The 21078-nt window shown below is 39.1% G+C and overlaps 1 protein-coding gene across 1 annotated transcript; it reads left to right on the forward strand.

Moving 5' to 3' along the window:
- The first annotated feature begins 1592 nt into the window (after positions 1-1592).
- On the forward strand, positions 1593-20693 carry tars1 (threonyl-tRNA synthetase 1). Its single transcript, XM_071523152.1, has 19 exons — positions 1593-1741; positions 2691-2768; positions 3541-3731; positions 4551-4674; positions 6330-6454; positions 7244-7361; positions 7478-7542; positions 7710-7788; positions 8040-8186; positions 9445-9543; positions 11495-11661; positions 12458-12620; positions 14496-14633; positions 16447-16524; positions 16607-16707; positions 17252-17356; positions 18608-18680; positions 19163-19277; positions 19494-20693. Exons 1-19 carry the CDS (start codon positions 1682-1684, stop codon positions 19640-19642), a joined length of 2175 nt encoding a protein of 724 aa, XP_071379253.1. The 5' UTR covers positions 1593-1681; the 3' UTR covers positions 19643-20693.
- The last annotated feature ends 385 nt before the right edge of the window (positions 20694-21078 follow it).

Raw genomic sequence — 21078 nt, forward strand, 5'->3', positions numbered from 1 at the left:
CTCAAAAAAATACAGAGCAAAACAGAGATTACTGTGTCAACTCAACTCAAAAATGCTTTTATCCAAAGTATGCTAACACTGTCACTTACCATGTTGTGCAACAGCACAACCAAACAAATAAAAAAATGAACCGTCATCCAGAAAGCATCAAAAATGACATGCTGCCACCTTCTCCCTCTACACTCTATATACAGTGTCAAGATTGCAAAGAAAACAATCATTCTTTCCCAGCCAGCTCACTCTCTTTCATTTTCTACCCTTTGGCAGGTGCTACAGGTCCTTGGCAGGGAAGACAAACATTTCAAACTGCTTCTCCCCCCAAGCAATAAGCTCTCAAACTCTCACAATTAGCCCTCCATCTCCACCCCAATTAAACCATGGCCTTGACATATGAATTGAATGTATATGTATATGTATATGTATATGTATGTAATTCTGTGAACTTGATTGTATTATATTTGTGAAGCACTGTCAGACTTTGGATTGTCAGTCCGTTGTGTTTATGTTTAATGTTGCACTGAAGTTATGTGTTAAAAATGCCTGAGCATTTTTCTTTCAGTTGTACTGTACTAGCCTAGCTGGTGGAAATAAAAGGAACTTCAACTTGATCTTAAATGGAATGGGCAATTGGTGCATCAGATTTTTCTGGGATTGCTATTCAAATTAACTATTTTAAGTCAGTACTTAACTGACTAACTCAGTTTGATATAATTCATATTCATATTGCACTGACAACTTTTCACAATTCATCCTTATAATCTTCAAATAATCTACAATGCCAAAGAGGCATGATGACTTGGATGATGTTCAGATGGTGTCAGGTGACCTGTGGCAATTACTGTGGTTATTTGTTGAAAAAATTAAAACAAAAGATTATCAGTAATAGCCTATTAACTTCAATGATTGGAAATGTTGTGTTGAAAAGCTCCACCAACCACTGTGTGGTCATAAAATAAGATGAAACTTTATTAATCCACATGGGGAATAAACTCAAATTAACATTTAGTGATTGTTTCAATGATTTCTGTTTGGGTCATTCACTGCACTGCAAAGTAGCCTAATAGCGAACATTATTGGGTCACATATCACAATGACCTTATTCCAATGTATTAACCTGTTTATTAACTTATGGGATGGTATTGTAAGTGCATAATAATACTCTGAGTATTCACTAAAAATGTCTTTAATACATACTACTGACTTTCAAAACGTCTGTCTTGCGAGGCTCCACCCTCTTTTTTTTCCTTTCCAATCTTTATTGAAAAAACATTAAAATATACAAACAGTGCAGACATGTGCTCAGCATAGTAGTATACAAAAAACAAGAAAATGAATTTAAATAAACAAATAAAAGTAATAATAATAATTATTTACTCAAAAAAACAAACAAAAAACAAACAAAACAGAGTTGGAATAAATAAACCTCATTAATATAAGATTATGATTAACAAAACAAAACAAAAACATGTTATTCTTCTTTAAAGAGTTCACCGTACAGTTTGACAGTTTTAATCCTTTTTTTAGTACGAGGCTCCACCAAGGAGGTTCTATAGCAATGTTGCATCAGAATCGCAATATCCGGGAAACGTCATCGACCCTGCATCTACACCCGGCTCTGGATTCACATTAACGAGATTCATTTAAAAGTTATCTCCACAGGCGGGGTAGCTTTCCACTTGTTATGGCTGAACAGACTGTGGAGGAGAAAATGAGCGAATTGCAAGTGGAAGACGGGAAAAAGGTGCTAAATCAGTCCGATGGCTGGCTGCATTTATGGTTTTAACTAGCTAGCTTAGCTAGTAGTCAGCTTCATGCTGTCACTTAGCCACCAGCAATGAGGTGCTATATCTAGCTAGCTTTTGTCAATGCCTCAGTTATCTAAATTAGCTAACGTAAACTGTGGCTTCATGTGTGTGTTATCCTACAGATTACACATCTAAATTACTTATATGGCAGAATATGTCACATTCAGTTTCAACAAGCCCTGCTGGATAGCTGGGTTTGGCTGTTTTAATGGCTCACGTTCCGTTCTCATCTGAGGAGAGAACAGCACGCCAAACTCTATTCAAAAGTCTGTCAATTTAAAGTTGCCTTGCTTATCGGCAAATTCTACACACATCGTAGAACGAGACTTGAGACCTTTTACGAAGCAATAGGATCCACTTTTCAATTCGGCATACATCAGATTCATCAAGCGGCACTTATTTCATTAAAGTTTCAACTTTAAGAACTGGCTCACCTAGCATTCCCTCTGTATTCTTCCTCTAAAATGCAACGTGGAGGGCGGCAGCGAGCAATGGGAACTAATTATAAGTAGTGAATTTTCATCGAAATAAAGTGCTGCTTGGTGGATCACTTGTATGCCGAATTTACCAGAGGATCCTACCGACTTGTGAAAGGTCTCAAGTCATATTCTAACTATTATGTATAATTGCCACTAAGTAAAGCCATGTTAAATCGCCAGATTTTTGAAAGGAGTTTAGGATGATGTTCTCTCTATACGAACATACTAGGCCTAGTTGTACAGAAGCTGTCATCCTTATGCCAAGCACTGTGTAAATGTGTGCTTGCCCATGCCCTGTCTGGCTGTAAACAGTGTGTGTATTTGTGTCTGAGGCCAGTGCTGTCAGACTAGTCTTTTATCTATTATGAGAAAAGTTTACTAACCTGATGCTGTGCCTTTGGGATAGGGGGGACACGAAAGTGGTAAAGAGGGAGGAAAGAAGAAGGCCAAAGGTGCTGCAGGAGACTCTGGTGGCAAGACCGAGGTGAGTGGCTAAATTTGTCAGAAGGTATGTGGATGCTATACAGTTCATGTTAATCTCATGTTCTACAAGAGCTTTAGTCAAACTGGACCCTCTGCCAATGCATAGAAGCAGTCTCCCACATGTTCTTAGGGTGTTTGTCATGATGGCCAGACACTTGTACACAGGCAAGCGGTGTGTAGGAATGTGTAAAGAATACACCAAATATTGTTGATGTGTTTTCTATCAGATTGGGGGAGCTATTTGTGGTCTGGCTGTTGTGGTGAACTGCCACAAATACATTTCAGAAACACTGGATAAGTGTCCATGGTACTTTTAATGCAAGTGCAAACCCAAACAAGTCCGTACACATGCCTCTTAAATTGACTGTTAAAGGAAAACTCCACCCTTGAATACTTGAATACTGTTTCCATGGATAACTGGCCAAATGTTTACAATATGATGTCACATCCAGATATGTCCATCACAACTACAATGGAGTTTGATAGCAGAAAACACAGCGAAGTAGAGAAAGAAGGGTGAGGAAACATGGGTACATCAACAAATAATTTACAACACTTAATCACAAAATAACTCCTGGAATTCACTGAACATCACAAATTGACATCTAACAGTCTCAGTGGGTAGATTTTTCCTTGAAGAGGCACATGAGCTAGGTGACTTGATGAATATTTGATGAATATTTGTACAGCTTGGCACCTGTAGAAATAACACATGATGACTGCATTATCAGCTACCCTCCATCTACTCACACCTATCTCTTGTTGCTTTCCAGCTGTCCCCGCCGCCCCAGTACATTGATGAGCGCCTTGCTTTGTACGCAAAGCTGAAGGCTGAGCATGATGCCCTGATGGCTGAGAGGGCAGAGAAGGATAGCAGAGCCATCAAGGTGACTCTGCCTGATGGGAAGGTGGTGGAGGCTGAGTCCTGGAAGACCACCCCATACCAGGTGGCCTGCGGAATCAGGTCAGTGTGGCGAGGGGACCGATATTGATGTCAGACCAGCTGTACTTTTATGTCCCGAATGCCGTTGGTTGAATGTGGCGCTTTGCTTTCGTGTAGCAAAAAATAGAAAACCTCAAAAATGCTCCAGGAATTTAATCTCCAGAGATTTTCTGTCTGCAGTTCATAAACAGACCCCAGAGCTTATGATTTTGGAGCGCACCTGCTTCTTCTTCTTTTTTTTCATGACACAGCTATAAAAAAAGGTTGCCTTGTGATACAATATACAGTACTGTGCAAAAGTCTTAGGCATATGTCAAAGATATCCATAAAGTGAAGATGCTTTCAAAACTAATGAAGTGAAAAGTTTCTGAATATCAAAAATTTACAATAAACAGCAGTCTACTGGCACACTAATGCAGAAAACAAATAAACATCTAAGAAATGTATATAAAAAATCTAGGGTGCGTAAGACTTCTGCACAGTACTGTATAACAGCAAGGGACTCTGTTTTTCTTATAGGACTGTCCTACGAACACACACCTTGTGAGACCAGCCAAACGTTACACTTAAGACTGATGACATTATTATCACATGATCAGTACCAGTGGATATGACAGAAAATGTACATTTTATATACTTCTAGAGCAAAATCTCTCATCTAAGATGGATGGTGTCACAGATGTGGTTATATTTGTGGTTATATTTGGGCATTTTTGACCAAAGTAGTCCTTTTTAAAATGGTCTGCTTTCAAAATATGGTATATTTTGCTGTCTGAGCTATGACACATTATGTGGGCTGACATTAATTTCATTTTGAATTTTTCATTTTTTCCTGTCCAGTCAAGGTCTTGCCGACAACACTGTGATTGCCAAAGTGAACAACGGTGTGTGGGACCTGGACAGGCCTCTGGAGGATGACTGCAGTCTACAGTTGCTCAAGTTTGATGATGAGGAGGCTCAAGCTGTAAGTGCACCTCAACCCTGGTTCTGACACAACTCTTGGATTAGGATTTTTTTTTCTACATATGAAATAGTGCATTGCCATAATAGAAGAAATACCACACAAATACATCATAATTGTAAACTGATAATGAAGTCACCTCAAACAACTTCTTAGGCTGGATACACAGTTTGAGGTTTTTTGAGCACCACCTTTGTCACCCACTATACTTGCCAGCCAACTGTTTCCCACAGATTTCTAGCAAAACCATAACCAGAAGAAGTTTGTTTGTTTTTATGCCTTCTGTTCAAAAACAATGAGTCAAGTTGGGTGTCATTGGCCTGTTTGACCATTGTTGATAGGATGCACACAGAGCCTGATGCCATAAAGGCAGAATCCACATCAAACTAATGTGGCCTTCAAATCAAAGTATCTGTGGCGTACAGACTCCTGCAGCTATTGTCATTATTATGCTGCTTAATTGCAAGGAACAAATTGCTTTTCTGACACAGCGCTCACACCAAGCACTGTTTTCTCTGTCACCACAGTGGTGTTTTATGCATTGGTGAAAATTAACTGCCCATGTGTTGGATTTGTTGAGAAATATTGGAATCTGCTGATCCCCTTGAGTATTATTATGCAGAATGCAGTAATACAATAAATCACTCTATGTTATTATGCAGAATACAGTAATAAAATAAATCAAAGTACAGATTACATTATGGCTTCAGATTTTCCACCATCAAACCTCTGTTCTGCCTAGAGATTCAAAATAACTTTGATAATTTTTCAGTGCTACATTTATTAAGTCCTACGACACACAGTGATCTTTGAAATTTGTTTTGGAACACTTAATTGGTGCTTGAGGCGGTCTTCACACATTTGGAAGATTTAGGGTGAAAATCTTAATGGGAGTTGTTCCTGAAGGCTTTCTCCGACTACAGTGGTTTTACAAAGTTGGCCAGGACAGTAACTGGTTCTTTATTGGTTCAAAATATCTTGCACAGTGTGTGTAACCTTATTTGTATGTAGTAATGGCAGGCAGATGAACCTGAGCATACAAGTTTAAGGCATGAGTGAGCGCTTTACAATCAATAATAAGCCTCAGTGCTATATGATACACACTGTCCAAGCCACAAAGACATTAAGACAAGGCGTGTGAATATTAAACATCGCTGTGATCAAGTACTGTCATAAAAGAGGCAGCGACCGGTCTCTTTTTAACCGCAAGACAATAACATGACTTGTTCCTAAAATAAAACCCCAATTTCAGCTTCATTTTCTTTACAAGGTACTGAATATATGGCCTGAAGGAAAGGCATTCGTTGATTGATATTCCTAAGTACTTATAAGATTCAGCAGTCTCAGTCACTTTACTTTCCATGGTACCAATAGTTGGAAGATTTTGTAGCCTATTTAGCAGATTTTTAACATATTGTTTGTCTGTCAGGTAGACTGTGCACTGTTGTGGTTTGGAGATTCTCAAAGGCTTTAACAAAGTCTACAGCACAATAGTAAATGATCGCACCATCAGCACAAATATGAGGATAAACAGTGTTACAAAAAAACAACAACTTGTTTTTCCACTGCATTAATGCCATCTTATTAAACACAATGGGTTTAGAATGACTCTACTGCTGTTTTGCTAATTGGGCAGTATTTCCCTGGGTATCCCTCAGGTGTACTGGCACTCCAGTGCCCACATCATGGGTGAAGCCATGGAGCGGGTGTACGGCGGCTGCCTCTGCTATGGTCCCCCCATCGAGAGCGGCTTCTACTACGACATGTTCCTCGATAACAATGAGTGAGTCACACAGGCATGGGTTTAATTTGTTTCTGCTTAATTAGTTGTCTTAATCAGCTCCCTTAATGTTGTTTTGGTGTGTACTTCAAGGCTTTGGAGCTGTCAGTCTGGTTTGCTTCTTAAGACTGACGGTAAACACAAAACAGGTGGACTGTAATGACACTAATGCTGTCAAGCTGGATTTTTCTGGGGTGTGGATTTGGAATGACATCTATCTTGGCTGTTCGTCTGTCAACAGGATTGGACGTCTGAAATCAAATTTATTCAGTGCATAAAACTAGAGATTATTTTACTCAAGCTTTGAAAGCATGTTCAGACACCCTCACCAAGTCGGAGCACTTCTTCCTCATAAACAACTTTTTCATTTGACCTTTCCCTCAAGCAGATGCATTTCTCTCTGCTCCAGCCTGCAGGAGAGTGTGAGGAGTGCTGTCTAATTAATTCTACAACCTCCTTATTGAAGTCATTTTATGCTAATGGTATTCTTGGAGACTGTTTTTGCAAGGTCATTTTGACATTGCACAAGCCCTAAAGCCTAGGCCTGTGAGTATTTGCCCACGCTTGGTAGAGGTTATCGGTTTCTGGCAGTCACAGAATTGCGCTGTTGAACACAAGGTCTGCTCACATGGCAAAATGTCTGGCCACATCCTTGATGCCCTCTGGAAACTGTGGCATACTAGATTTAGAGTTGGAAACACTTTGCATACTAATATAGACGACAGAGTAGGTAACAAAGTCATTGTTTGATGTGGTGCTGCTCTTGTGTTTATCTCCCATTGTTTTGGCCAGAGGTGTATCGAGCAATGACTTTCCAGGTCTGGAGAACTTGTGCAAGAAAATCATCAAGGAAAAGCAACCATTTGAGAGGCTGGAGATAAAGAAGGAGACTCTTCTGGAAATGTTCAAGGTATCTGCAAACAAACACCCAAACACACGCACACAAAAGCGAACTATGAGGAGCAACGCATAACTTAGTCAGCATCAGGTACTTGCCATTCTAAAACCGCCTCTTCTCTTTGACAGTACAACAAGTTTAAGTGCCGCATTCTGAACGAGAAAGTCACCACTCCCACTACCACAGTTTACAGGTGAGTGTATGGCCTGTGGATTTAAAAGTTTGTATCTTTAAACATAGACCTTGATTTAGGTTGGTGTTTCCATTGTTTTGTTAACTGTTTGTTTCACTATGTCATCTGATATGTCATCTTAAAATATTCAAGAGTGATCTCATTTATAAACATGCTGTATATTCTAGGTGTGGCCCCTTAATTGACTTGTGCCGAGGGCCCCATGTGAGACACACTGGGAAGATCAAGGCCATGAAGATCCATAAGGTGAATTTTGTGTTTCAGTTGTGCATCACTGTTTAAGTACAGAGAAGATGTGTTGTTATATGCGGATTTGGTTGTTATTTGTGCATTGCTAGGATTCTTAGTAGTCTGTGTCCTGATTGCCTGACAGAAAGCGCATTCAACTCCATTTCTAGAGCAAAGACACCTTATGCTTTATTCTCAAGGGAAAAGAGACCCAAAAAAAAAAGTTATCAAAGCTAACTTGTCCCTTCAACATATCTGTGGTGTGCTAGAACTCGTCCACATACTGGGAGGGAAAGGCCGACATGGAAACCCTGCAGAGAATTTATGGAATCTCCTTCCCTGACCCCAAAATGCTCAAAGAGTGGGAGAAGTTCCAGGAGGAAGCCAAGAACCGAGATCACCGCAAACTGGGCCGGGTAAGGACTGAAATACGAGGAGGCTGTCAATTAGCTAAAGATTTAATATCATTGGTTATTTTAAAATAGTCTCCTGTAGGATTTATCCTTCGAAAGGCAGTTTATTTAGTGCAGTGAGTGTTTGTGTGAAGTTTGTGATGACATGATATGACTGCAATGTTAAAATCTAAATGCAAAAATCAAACCAAAAGATAGTTTTGTCTATCCTGAAGTTAAAAATAAGAGAGCCCAGGCTGTTTTCTAGTGTTATGAAGGGACACCTTCTTCTCCACTGGCAATAGATTGAAAACCAATTTTGTGTGAAAATATAATACCAATATAGTTACATTTTCTGGTGAAGAACCATTAGTCCTACTGTGGAAAAAAAGCTCTCTTTATGTTTAAAAGCTGAAATATTCCTTAAACTCAGCCACTTCAGAAAGTATCCCTTGCTGACATCACTGATTGGTGACTTGGTTCTTAGGATTTTAGGGAGTTGTTCATGTTCACAAATATTAATGGAGTGGTCTCAAGATCTGGAAAAAAAAAAAAATCCCTACAGTGGCATGATACATTTTTACCCATGAGCTTTTCAACTGTGAGTGATGGCAAAATGAACCCACCACAGATAATAATCTGACACTAGATGTGCTTCAGCATCTAAATTATAATTTAGAGGTTTGAGCTGTGTCTATCTTTAAGGCCGTCCCAAAGGTGATAAAATGATCTCTGAGGTAATTGTTGACAGGGAATTACCAGTAGGGCTGCAACTAACAATTATTTTCATTGTCGATTAATCTGTCGATTATTTTCTCGATTAATCGATTAGTTGTTTGGTCTATAAAATGTCAGAAAATGGTGAAAAATGTCGATCAGTGTTTCCCAAAGTCCAAGATGACGTCCTCAAATGTCTTGTTTTGTCCACAACCCAAAGGTATTCAGTTTACTGTCATAGAGGAGTAAAGAAACCAGAAAATATTCACATTTAAGACTAATCGATTATCAAAATAGTTGGCGAATAATTGAATAGTTGACAACTAATCGATTAATCGTTGCAGCTCTAATTACCAGGTCAGGATGTGTGTGGTTTTGCGGATGTGGATATGTGAAACTATGACTAAAACAATGAGCAGGAGACTCGGTATTAAGTCAGACAAATGCTAGTTATGTTAAATTGGTCATCTATTGTAGCGTGCGACAGCCATGCACCACTGTTGGCCTGAGTGTTGCACTCTCATTTTCCTTCAAACACTAACAAATCTCTTTTTTTCATCTCTAGGAGCAGGACCTGTTCTTCTTCCATGACCTGAGTCCAGGCAGCTGCTTCTTCCTGCCTAAGGGAGCCTTTATCTACAACACCCTGGTGCAGTTCATCAGAGTGAGTCAGAGCTGTGAAAGCCATAATGGATAAATGCTGTATGATTTTACTGTAAACTTTGAGACGCAGAAAGAGACGGAGAGTGCGAGGCAGACAGTTTAAATTTGCAAGGAGACCTGCGGAGAGCGGAAGAACAGGCTTGTACAAGAGCCGCTAGTTGGCCTGTGGCATAATGATGCCTTCATATATTCATGAGATTTATGTTAAGCACTGCTATTTAGAATCATTATATGCATAATCTTTTAGTCAAGGGAGGAGGAAGAGCTTATGTGTTGCTGACACAGCGTTACCGATGTTACAAAACATCAGTGGTCTCACAGGTGTGAAATAGGCAGCCAAGTAACATGATTTTAAATTGGAAAAAGCATGTTTTCCTCTTGAACAATAGGCTTGATGTATCGGAGAAACAAGGGGCTGCGTGTATAAAACTTTTATAGTTTCACCACTACTTGAAACACTCCACACAAAACACGCTTATCCAAATGCTGATGTAGGTGCTGGACAGATGAAAGAACATTGACATAACAAAAGCAGAATCCGCATATAAGTATAAACTCCCTGAGTTTATATAGTGTATTTTACTGTAGTATATTTATGACGATAAAGTATCGTCATAAAGGGAGCTTATAGTGTGCGGACTCTACTTTTATTATTTTGATGCTTAAAGTTGAAACCTTGCATACTCACATTTATTGTCAGATTCATAAAACCCACACCACCAGTATGCATGTATCTTGTTATAAAACACAAACAGTGAATTTGTGTGCATATAAAATTTAATATCCACACCCTGTCAGCTCCAGCCATAAGCCATAAGCCAATAAAGCCATGGTTGTTGAAACACCTAATATTTGCCTATTAAACATTTAATTTCTCAGTTTTGGCTTGAAAATACAAAGAGCACATAGCGCTAGACTTAAATAACCACAGATTTGCCCAATGTGAAGTTCATCTTTGCAGACAAAGTTGACTATTAATCCAGAAAGAAGTGAATATTATTTCGAGGTATTTATTTGGAATTAGAAATGAAATGAAATTTGTAAAACAGAAGTGATGGAGACAGTAATAAATGAAAGTTCTGAAGTCCCCTTATCATTATAAAGAGCCAGAAAAGAAATATGATCTCAAAAATTAACTCTTCGCAAAGTTTTCCAACAGTGCAGCCACTGTGCAATACACATCACTAATTGTGAACATTATCCACCACACTGAAAGTAATTTCAGCATTGTCACAAATTGTCTACTGAAATAGATGAGTCATAATTGTATTATTTCTGACGGTTCTGAAGAGAGTTTGAGTAATGAGATGTCTGAAGCAAATGGCAGCGCTGCATGTACGAGCATCAGAATGACTCTCGCATAACATCCCAAATGTAGCGTATGTGACTGTCAGAGTTTATAAGACAGCTGATCAGGCATAGAAAAATCATTATTCTATTCAATTTAATCCTTACTGGCTGCTTTCTACTTTGAATTTAAAAACTGATAACAAACATCGGAAAAAGGGCAGCCCATGGTGCACTGAAGCAGTATAAATATGATTACAAAAACTATATTTGAAGATGTTTTAATGGCCACTCCAAAGTGAAAAGGTTGAAAAAATAGTCTACATTTTCTTAATTAGCTAACTTTATCTTTCAGTTTACCCAAAATCTCCTTCATAAAATGTGTACGCATGGCATTGAATGTGCAGCAGTATACTCAAGGCTAGTTTGCATGGAAAGATACAGTATGTGTGCATTGTTTTTGTACACATGCACCATTTATTAATGAGGCCCCAGGTCTTGACAGATAATATGGTCTAACCAATCTTTTGTAGTTGTGCTATGTAGACAACATTATGAAGCTGAGCTGCCAGTAGCTCAGAAGAGCGTTAATGGTGAAATCAAAGTCTCATGAAGGTCTCCCTCTTCGTGAGAAAACATCATTTTATGTTCTCCACCACTGACAGAGTGAGTACAAGAAGAGGGGTTTCCAGGAGGTTGTCACACCCAACATCTACAACAGCAAGCTGTGGCAGACCTCCGGCCACTGGCAGCACTACAGCGAGAACATGTTCTCCTTCGAGGTGGAGAAGGAGACCTTCGCCCTCAAACCCATGAACTGCCCGGGACACTGGTAAACGCCTGCTTTTACACACATTCACCTGCAGAGCTGGTTAGAGTTGCTCTCAAAATGTGGCTCTAACTCAGCAAGGCATTAGAAAACAGTGATTAGAGTGTGAAGAAAACACACACCCACTGTTGAGTCTGGGTTTTAATTCTTACACTGGTGGGAAATAGATACTTTTAGATTGATGTTTCAATCTGTAACCAGGGAAAACCACTGTCTGTTTGAGGCAGTGCTGTTGGTTTCACCAGCAATAAATGAGTTTATATCACATGGGAAAGATATAGCCACATAACTTGAAATGAGCTTAAAGTAGTGTTGTCACAATACCACAATTTCTGCTTAATGTTATGTTTAATACGTAAAAACCATCAAGCAACGTTTTACCACGTGAACATCTTTATAGCAACGCTTGCACACAGGTTTTGATGTTGGTAGGGAGTCATCTGCTCTATAAGTGAAATAGTTCCATATTTAGTTCCTAGCACCAGTTTTGTCAGACAGTCCCCCACGTCTTGAACTGAACTGGTTGACACTTTTTGACTGAATTTTGCGCTGACTGCTGCAGTCCACTGTCAAGAGCCAGACTACAGATCTGTCTAATACAGTCCTCATTCTTCCTTTAACTATTCCCATCTTTGAGCCATTTACATGTATACACCCTCTGGAGGTGACATGGAAATGGACTTTTTCTTGAATTCAGCCTTTGACAGCAGTATGGGAATTTCAGTTATTGTGACAACACTAGTTGAAAGTTATCAGTGGTTTTGACTGTGTGTTTCTTACTCCGTCCCTTGGCCACCAGTCTGATGTTTGATCACCGGCCGCGCTCCTGGAGGGAGTTGCCCCTTCGCTTGGCCGACTTTGGTGTCCTGCACAGGAACGAGCTGTCAGGAGCCCTGACTGGCCTCACCCGCGTTCGCCGCTTCCAGCAGGACGACGCTCATATCTTCTGCTCCATGGACCAGGTGAAGCCCGCAGTCCAGTGTTCTCATTGGCCAGCGAAGCTCACACATCCAACACACACATCTGTTTTGCAGCAGTGCGAGTCAGACAATAGCCTTTCAGTTGCCTGATGAATTGAAAACCCTAAAACATGTTTTTTACATTGCTGCCAAATTTTCCTGGCAGTAACTTTGATTAATGTATTTTGCTTCAGTCTTATTCACATTAATAATAATAATAATGGTGATGCATTTTATTGATAATGCGCTTGACATTAAAAGCAAATCTCAAAGTGCTACAAGAAAAAGACATTTAAAAGCTAGTAAAACACAGCGTGAAGGGGAAAAAAAAAGCAAAACAAGGGTAAGCTATTACGCAGATCACAAAAACTGCCTTTCTGAAGAGAGAGGTTTTTAGGCCTATTTTCGGAACCATTTATTTAATGATTGCAGGTAATGATGTCAGTGAATGGTCTGTCACATTCTCCAGTATGGACTCCACTAACGGCTGTAGCCTGTCCACTGATGTAGCAACTTGCATGTTTAATTCTTTCACCAAACAAGAGCACTGCTAATATTGACACACAGAAATTTAATTTTGTGACGGTCAGAAGTACAGTGTCAAACTTTCATAATTAGTTTGTTCAAGTGTAGCGACACAGAAACTTGCAGTCCAGAGCCCAGTTTTTCTTTTCCCTATATCAGTAATGGCAGCGATCAAATGGTGAAATAACATGGCGATTTTAATTAGCAGCTCTTTTAGCTTCTGCATCACATGATATTGTTCAAAGTGTAAACAAGTTTGGAAAGTTTGAACAGTGACAGTGTTGATGCAATAGTTTACGAAAATTACATGCACAGAGTGTATAATACATTTTATAGTCAACAACAACAATAAGCAGAAAACTGTTTGATCAACCATGAATCTGGCATGATGTACTCTTATGGCTGCACGATCATGGCAAAAATGATAATTCCCATTATTTAGCTCAATATTGTGATCCTGATAATTGTTCACCATTATTTCGCTCTTTGAGGAAACAAAATTATTGTTGCACTTTTGCAATGCTAACCGTAACCATGTATTTTCACTTTTTTAAGAGCTATTTCTTAAAGTAGCAGCTGCTAGAAAGTATTGTTTTCAGTCTGTCTTACTCTTATTGTCGTCTTAACCTACAAAATTCAAATAATAAAGAATTACTACTTTATTGCTTGGGGTTGCAGCTACAACCCTAGGGCAAACTTTGCACAGTATCTGTACTTGTTTGTCGTCATCTGGTTTAAAACCAAAGTATCCTCAAATGACAGATGAGGATCCACTTAAAGGAACTAAAACAACACTTTCACGTTCAGACTCTGAAGAAAGATCTTCCTCTCTAACGTTGGGCCGAACCTTTGTTTTCTACTTTGCTCATTGCTACATTTGTCCAAAGATGGTGTTTTGTAAGGTTTCTCTCTTTCTTTCCCACGGACTTACCTGTCCAAGAGTTGTGATTAATTTTGTGTAATGGAAGCACTTGATATACGGCAGTGGGACTTTCAGGGGAATTTAAACTATAAAAAACACTTCATTGTCACCAAATCACAGAATTACCAATCGTGGAAACATAAAACTGCGATATACAATTATCTATGATTAATTGTGCAGCTCTTGGTAAACTACATAGATTGTTTTTTATTTTTGCTGTACCAGAGCTTCACTTAGTTTATCCTCAAGGCGATAATGAACATGTTTAACTATTGTCATATCATTTCATTCTTTGTTTATATTAGAACAAACACAATGATAAAATGTGCCTTGAAGAAAAAGTGAAGCATTAGAAGAGAAAGTAAAGTTGCAGCCTTCTACAGATGGACCATATAAACGCAGTTCTGTTTTGTTGTTGTCTTTGACTCCAGATTGAGGAGGAGATCAAAGGCTGCCTGGACTTCCTGCGGACTGTGTACGAAGTGTTTGGCTTCACTTTCAAACTCAACCTCTCCACACGACCGGAGAAGTTCCTGGGAGACGCCGAGGTCTGGGACCAGGCAGAGAAGGTAATAAGATACTCGGCTTACCTCTCATTTCTCTCATGTAGCTCAACACAAGTCAGAAACCGGAGAATGAAGACGTTAATCTGTGATGGTATCAGGATTGAAATTCTGAAGCCACTTGATGAATAAGAGACTGACTGCCTGATTTTGTCGACCCACCGGATGTTTGTTTTTATATAAATGAGCTTTATTCAGTTGTACTGCTATCATGTCTGAAGCAGAAAACGTACTCATATCTCCAGAGAATCCTCCTCACTGCTCTCACTGTTTCCCTTTGCTGTCGATCCAAATTCACTCTCCATGGACCAGCTCCAGATTTTACATCTTGATGACATAACAGGTTCAGGCCAGGTTCAGTTCTCTGGTGTCTGACTTTGGGAGAGATTAGTTGATGTTCAAAACTAGTTTGGACAGTCCTTGAACATAGCAATCACACAAATTATTGAATTAAATTTAGTAATAATTAACCTGTCCTATTTAGCAAGTATTTCCTGCCTGGCAGCAATGTGCAGCACTTTCAGCATTAGATGGCACACAGTGCACACCTCTATTGGGTCAATTAGAACTAAAACTGATCCTTAAAATTTATTAAATGACAGTTGTCAGGTTGTTTTGAGAATAGCACAAGTATATTAAGCACACATAAATTGTTTATTACTCCGACAAACTTCTACTGGCAAGCCATGAATGGATGAACATGCGAATAAACTTACAGCCAGTTGTGTTATTGTTCTGTCCTCAGTGTTACATTTTACTTTCATTTTCAAGCTTGTGTCATTTGTTATGGGATGGCAAACATTACTGATGATAATAGAAGTTATTTTTAACATGGTATTTCACTTAACAATCTATCCAGCGGCCACAGGAACTATTTAAATATTAAACACTTGATTGTTTGTGCTGATGGGAGGGAAGAAAGGAGATGATTGAAAGACTATGGAGATGGAGAAATCCCTGGCTGTATGTTAGAGCTGAACAATTAATCAGAAAAAAATCGAAATCGCAATATGAATGTCTGCAATTTCTAAATTGCAGAGGCTGCAGTTAATTTCTTAAGAGAGGGGGTTGTCCGAAATGGATTTCTAAACAAGGTGTTAACTTACAGGTAATCTTTGGTCCATGAATCAAGTTCAATACTGGTGAAACCCTGTCATCATACTAACACTCAGTAAATCCTGCACACTGACATCTATTTTTTTTTTACAAAATCACTTTAAAGTTCTAAAAAAGATTATGACAAAAAAAAAACTTGATATGAATCATAGTTTAAATCGCAACTGCAATATTCTGTCAAATAATCGCAACTAGGTTTTTGTTGTCAATATCTTTCAGCCCAAGCCTACTGCATGTTTAATATCAGTGTGCCTCTGAATGTTTCCATAGCATGGATACTGTAATCAACAAAGTTAGTCACAGTTCTCAGGGGTAATATCAGGGTAATATCTGAATATGATCAGACTGTATGGACTTGTAAAAAAGGGTAAGAAAATAAAAGTTGTTGTCCTACCCCTAGAAACTAATTTAGGAAACATTCCGTAAATTCACCACTAAATGATCATGATTAATGTTTGTAGGCACAAAATACTGACTTATAAACTCGGTGTAGTCACTGGCACTCACTGCGTTTTCCCCCCGCCCCTATTAACTCCCACAAATAACCATAAAAGATTATTGAGACGTTATATTTCTCACTTCAGTGATTCGTTCCAGATGAAGAAAATGGAATAAAACCGATATTACAGTCTAAATATACAACTTTGCCTAATGTCAGCCATTGATATTCTAACAAAGCAACAATTGTTTGTTATTTTGACAGCAACTGGAGAACAGCTTGAATGAGTTTGGGGAGAAATGGGTTCTCAACCCAGGTGACGGAGCTTTCTATGGACCAAAGGTGAGCAGTACGCTGAAGTGATGATTCACTTGGACTGTGGAGCAGCAGGAGGATCGGTCTCATTTGTGTTCTCTCTCTGCAGATCGACATTCAGATCAAAGATGCCATTGGTCGATACCATCAGTGTGCCACAATTCAGCTTGACTTCCAGCTGCCAATCCGCTTCAATCTCACCTTTGTTAGGTAACTCATCTGCTTCTTTTTTGTTCACAGCCAGGCAAAATGACATTAAAATAATATATTTATTTTTTGTCCACACTCGCGGAAATGCACCTTTGGCTTCACAGTGCTGGAATTAAAAACACTGCAATTTGCGGAGAAGAATTGGTCGAGATTAATGTTAAGAATTTGCTGTAATGTTGTGGGATAAAAGTAAAAACACAAAATGTAAAAATGTGCTGATGCCATAGGGGAAAATAGGATTGCCTTGAATGATACTGTGTGAAGTTTATTTATGGAGAAGTACTAACCCTTTTGTTGCTGCTCCAGTGGCCGTAGATTTGTTTAATGTTGCTGTCAGGCATTTGTCTTACTGTATTTACTGAACTTCAACTCATTACTGCTGTTTTAGCTGTCTGTCTTCTAAAAAGAATGAAAATGAACGGCTTGTGGCTGGAATGATAAGGACTTAATAACTTCTTAGGAGGACTGCTGTTGGATTTCCTCTTCTCATTTGAGTCATGGTTGTTGTTGACACTGTTGTTGTCCCCCTCCACTGACTGTGTAGCCATGACGGTGACGACAAGAAGAGACCAGTGATCATCCACAGAGCCATCCTGGGATCAGTAGAGAGGATGATCGCTATCCTGACTGAAAACTACGGAGGCAAATGGTTTGTAGCAACCAATGCATTTAAAAAGCAGATTTGTTAAAGAGGAGGAGTAATTGGTTGGTTAATATGCGTGCTCTAATACCTTGAGACGTCGTTTGATTGCACTTGCTTTAAAACACTGATCAGGGTTTCCATTAGAAAAAATTGGTGCCGGTCCACGTGTCCTGGAAGATTTCAATGTCCCAGACAAATGGGAGAAATTCCGGTCAAATATTATCTGTGTTTATTGAGCTTAAAAACAATTGATAGGCAGGCTATATAAAGAATGACATCATCAAGGCATGTAGATTTATAATATTTTTAATTGAAAAGTAGGCTACTTTTGCTTATACATTATATTCCAAATAAAATAAGTCCCGTCAATAGACTCACGTGCATAACGCTATCTCTCTCAAACACACAAACAACGTTACCATGCAAAATAGAAAAATAGGATTATCTACTATGAAAATTTGCACTTTACTTCGTTCCTGACATGTATTTTGTTGCCAAATAGCCATATGCTTTCACCATTACGGAATGCCAAATGCCAAAAACTGTGTCCCTCTCACCATTACACAATGCAAAATGCGCAACGTGCATGTCCCGTTAACCATCATCACACATTGCCAATTGCTAAATACGCAACCTACACCCAAGAAAAACAACACAGTAAATATGTAAAAAGCACAGCCCAGCAAAAAGTCATGAAAATAAACTGCAAAGGCATCTTAACTTCACTCGACGCACAACGTAGGCCTACCTGACACACACACACATCGCCCTTGATTGGTTAATACATTACGCTATATTCAAAACAGTTAAGTGAGTCCTCCCCAGTTGTGTCTCATGTCACTTAAATCAACTCAACTCACTATTATTACTTTATTGAACGAGACTTAAAGCTACTCAAAGCTACTCAACGGGGGCAGGTCGGGAGATAGACTAGGAGTAGAACTCAACCTGTTGCTGTAACTCAGTCTCAGTAAAACAAGGAGCACAATGTTCCAATAATTGTGCTTAGAGGGAATTATTTTCATCGGACATTATGACCGGAGAGATTTAAATATGTCGGACTTCAACAGATTTTCTCGTTAAAAAAAACGGTAATAACCGGATAACGGAAACCCAGACACTGATTATAGTCTCCAAATTTAAGCAGCAGAAATAGAAGGACCTGGGCTATGTGGAGGTGTAAATGTCTGTGCAGAGAGAGCCTCGCTTGCTCCAGTGCCAAGCAACTGAATTCAAATGTGGTCTGTTCCTCTCCAGGCCTCTGTGGCTCTCCCCTCGTCAAGTGATGGTTGTACCTGTGGGACCGACCTGCGAGGAGTATGCCCAGAAGGTATACACCCACCACAACATCTGAAGTCCATATACAGTATATCTGGACATGCAGTTATATAAAATACTGTCACTGCTGCTAAAATCAGAGTTTTTACACATCTGGAAAGTCTGAAAATGTATTGAAAATGTATATACTTGATAATTTCCCATCTTTTAACAGCTTGGTCATTGCACAAAAAGAAAATTAACAGTTGCTCAGTCCTGATACACATGTTACTGCACATTTTATGTAGTTGTAGACCTGCTGTAATTTCACATGCTGTGATATTGTGGATGTGAAAAAGAGTTTTTAGCTAAAGAGTGGTGGAGACTAGTTGACAGTCACTGGCCAAAATTTCCAAATCTGATCTGGAAAAAATATGGAATATTGAAATGTAAGATTTGTAGGAACCCTGTAGAATGATTCATGGTGTGTAGTATATTGTTTTAAGAAATACTGGCATGGAATTAACTGTTTTGTCTTGTGTGTGAATGCGGTAGGTCCAGCAGGAATTCCACAACAACGGGTTCATGACTGATGTGGATCTGGATCCTGGCTGCACTCTCAACAAAAAGATCAGGAATGCACAGTTGGCCCAGTACAACTTCATCCTGGGTCAGTAGCGAACACACTCTTGTGCTCTCTCTCTCTTTCTGTCTGTCTGTCTCTCTCTCTCTCTCTTTGTCTCTCTTTGGCTGTCTGTCTGTCTGTCTATCTGTCTCTCTCTCTCTGTCTGTCTGCCTGTCTGTGTCTCCTCCCTCCCAAGTCTCTAGATATTAATTCCTTCTCGCATCTTCTTTTTTTTTTTTTTTTTCTTTTGCTGGGGAGAAGTGGTGGGAGAGAAGGAGAAGACGAGCGACACGGTGAATGTGCGTACCCGGGACAACAAAGTCCACGGCGAGCGCAGCGTGAAGGAGTGCATCGAGCGCCTGCAGCAGCTCAAGTCTTCCAGGAGTCGGAACGCCGAAGAGGAATTCTGAGCCTTCCCAAACTCGCTGCCATCACCTCATCGTTTGATCAATAGCAGCTACTATCAGGGCCACTTTGTTGATTGGTTGAAAAAGGTTTTTGGTGAGGGATGAAACTACTTCCACATTGTTGCCTAATCTCTGCTTTTCCCCCCAGAAATCAGATTTTCCAGATTATACAGTTATGAACAAATTCAGTCGTTTTTCTAGTGTCTTCCGTTGCCCTGCTACTATTATCAGTATAGGATTTCTTTTGTCAAGTCACTTGTATCATTGGGTGCCATACCCTCCATGGAATTTACTGTAATCACCCTTTTCCTTACTGCTTATGGTGAAATACAACTAATACTACTCTTATGTGATTTGGTCTTTGAGTAGCCTTACAGAACACCTCTGTATAATTAAATTAATTGGACCATATGACTTAATTCTTCTCGTAGTCGTTTCCGTAAGTCAGGAATAGGATCATAACAGAAGGGAATGGTTTGTAACGTTGACTCGATGACTATTTGTATCAGTCCGTCATCTCTCTTCAGGGAATTGTACATGAGTTACAATTTTGATAATTAAACAATCTATTCTTGATGGGTGTGTGCATGCTTTTTATCAGGTAAGACAAGATACGATGAAACTTCATTGATCCCCCATGGGGGAATTGGGTCATTGCAGCAGCGCAAGTAATGGGAGAAATGGTTTCTAAGTATTAAAACTAGAATGTAAAATAAGCAATTAAAGCAATAAATAGAATATTTAACAATTGTGGGGTTATATAAACATGCAGGTGACAATGTCAACACATTAAGTAGACTGTATTGATGGGAAGTATGAGAAAGAATATGCATTATTTATATGCATATATGGATTTACTTGCAGTTTTTATTTGCAGATGTTACTAACAGCAAGGTTCCCACACTCCTGGAAAACCTGGAAAAGTCATAGAAGATATGAAAAAGTTGTGAAAAATGATAAAAGGGAGAGAAGTTTTCAAAAAGTCTTGAAATTTTATTTGTGAAGTTAATGGTTTTGTTTTTCTTGAATACTGTCAAATGTCACAAAAAGCTGTGGCTGGCTCTGAAACAGTCTAGAGCTCCCTGTTGTTGATTGCTGAAATAATAAATAATATAATACAATCATAGAATTTCAAGTGAAAAACAAACTAAAGCTTAAAGTAAGTGTAGTTGATGGTTGCTTTTTAATTCGGTCTCATTAAAAATTTGGTCATGGAGATTTGAAAAGGGGTCATGGAAGAGTTTCATCAGTGAAAAGGTGTGGGAAGCCTGTAACAATCAAGATTGCTTACAGACTGCTTTTTTTTTTTCATGCGAGTCAACTCAGTTCACTGGCTCGAGATTCTACATATTCAAACTGGACTGAAATTAAAAAATATGTGGTGGGAATAACATAAAGGCAATTCTGCCTCTTTGAGGCAGTGGTGTGAATTCCTTCCT

The sequence above is a fragment of the Centroberyx affinis genome, unplaced genomic scaffold, assembly GCF_046629955.1.
Source record: "Centroberyx affinis isolate AG114_WGS23_722 - 3 ecotype Tasmania unplaced genomic scaffold, CSIRO-AGI_Caff_v1 ptg001070l_1, whole genome shotgun sequence".
Classification (NCBI taxonomy): domain Eukaryota; kingdom Metazoa; phylum Chordata; class Actinopteri; order Beryciformes; family Berycidae; genus Centroberyx; species Centroberyx affinis.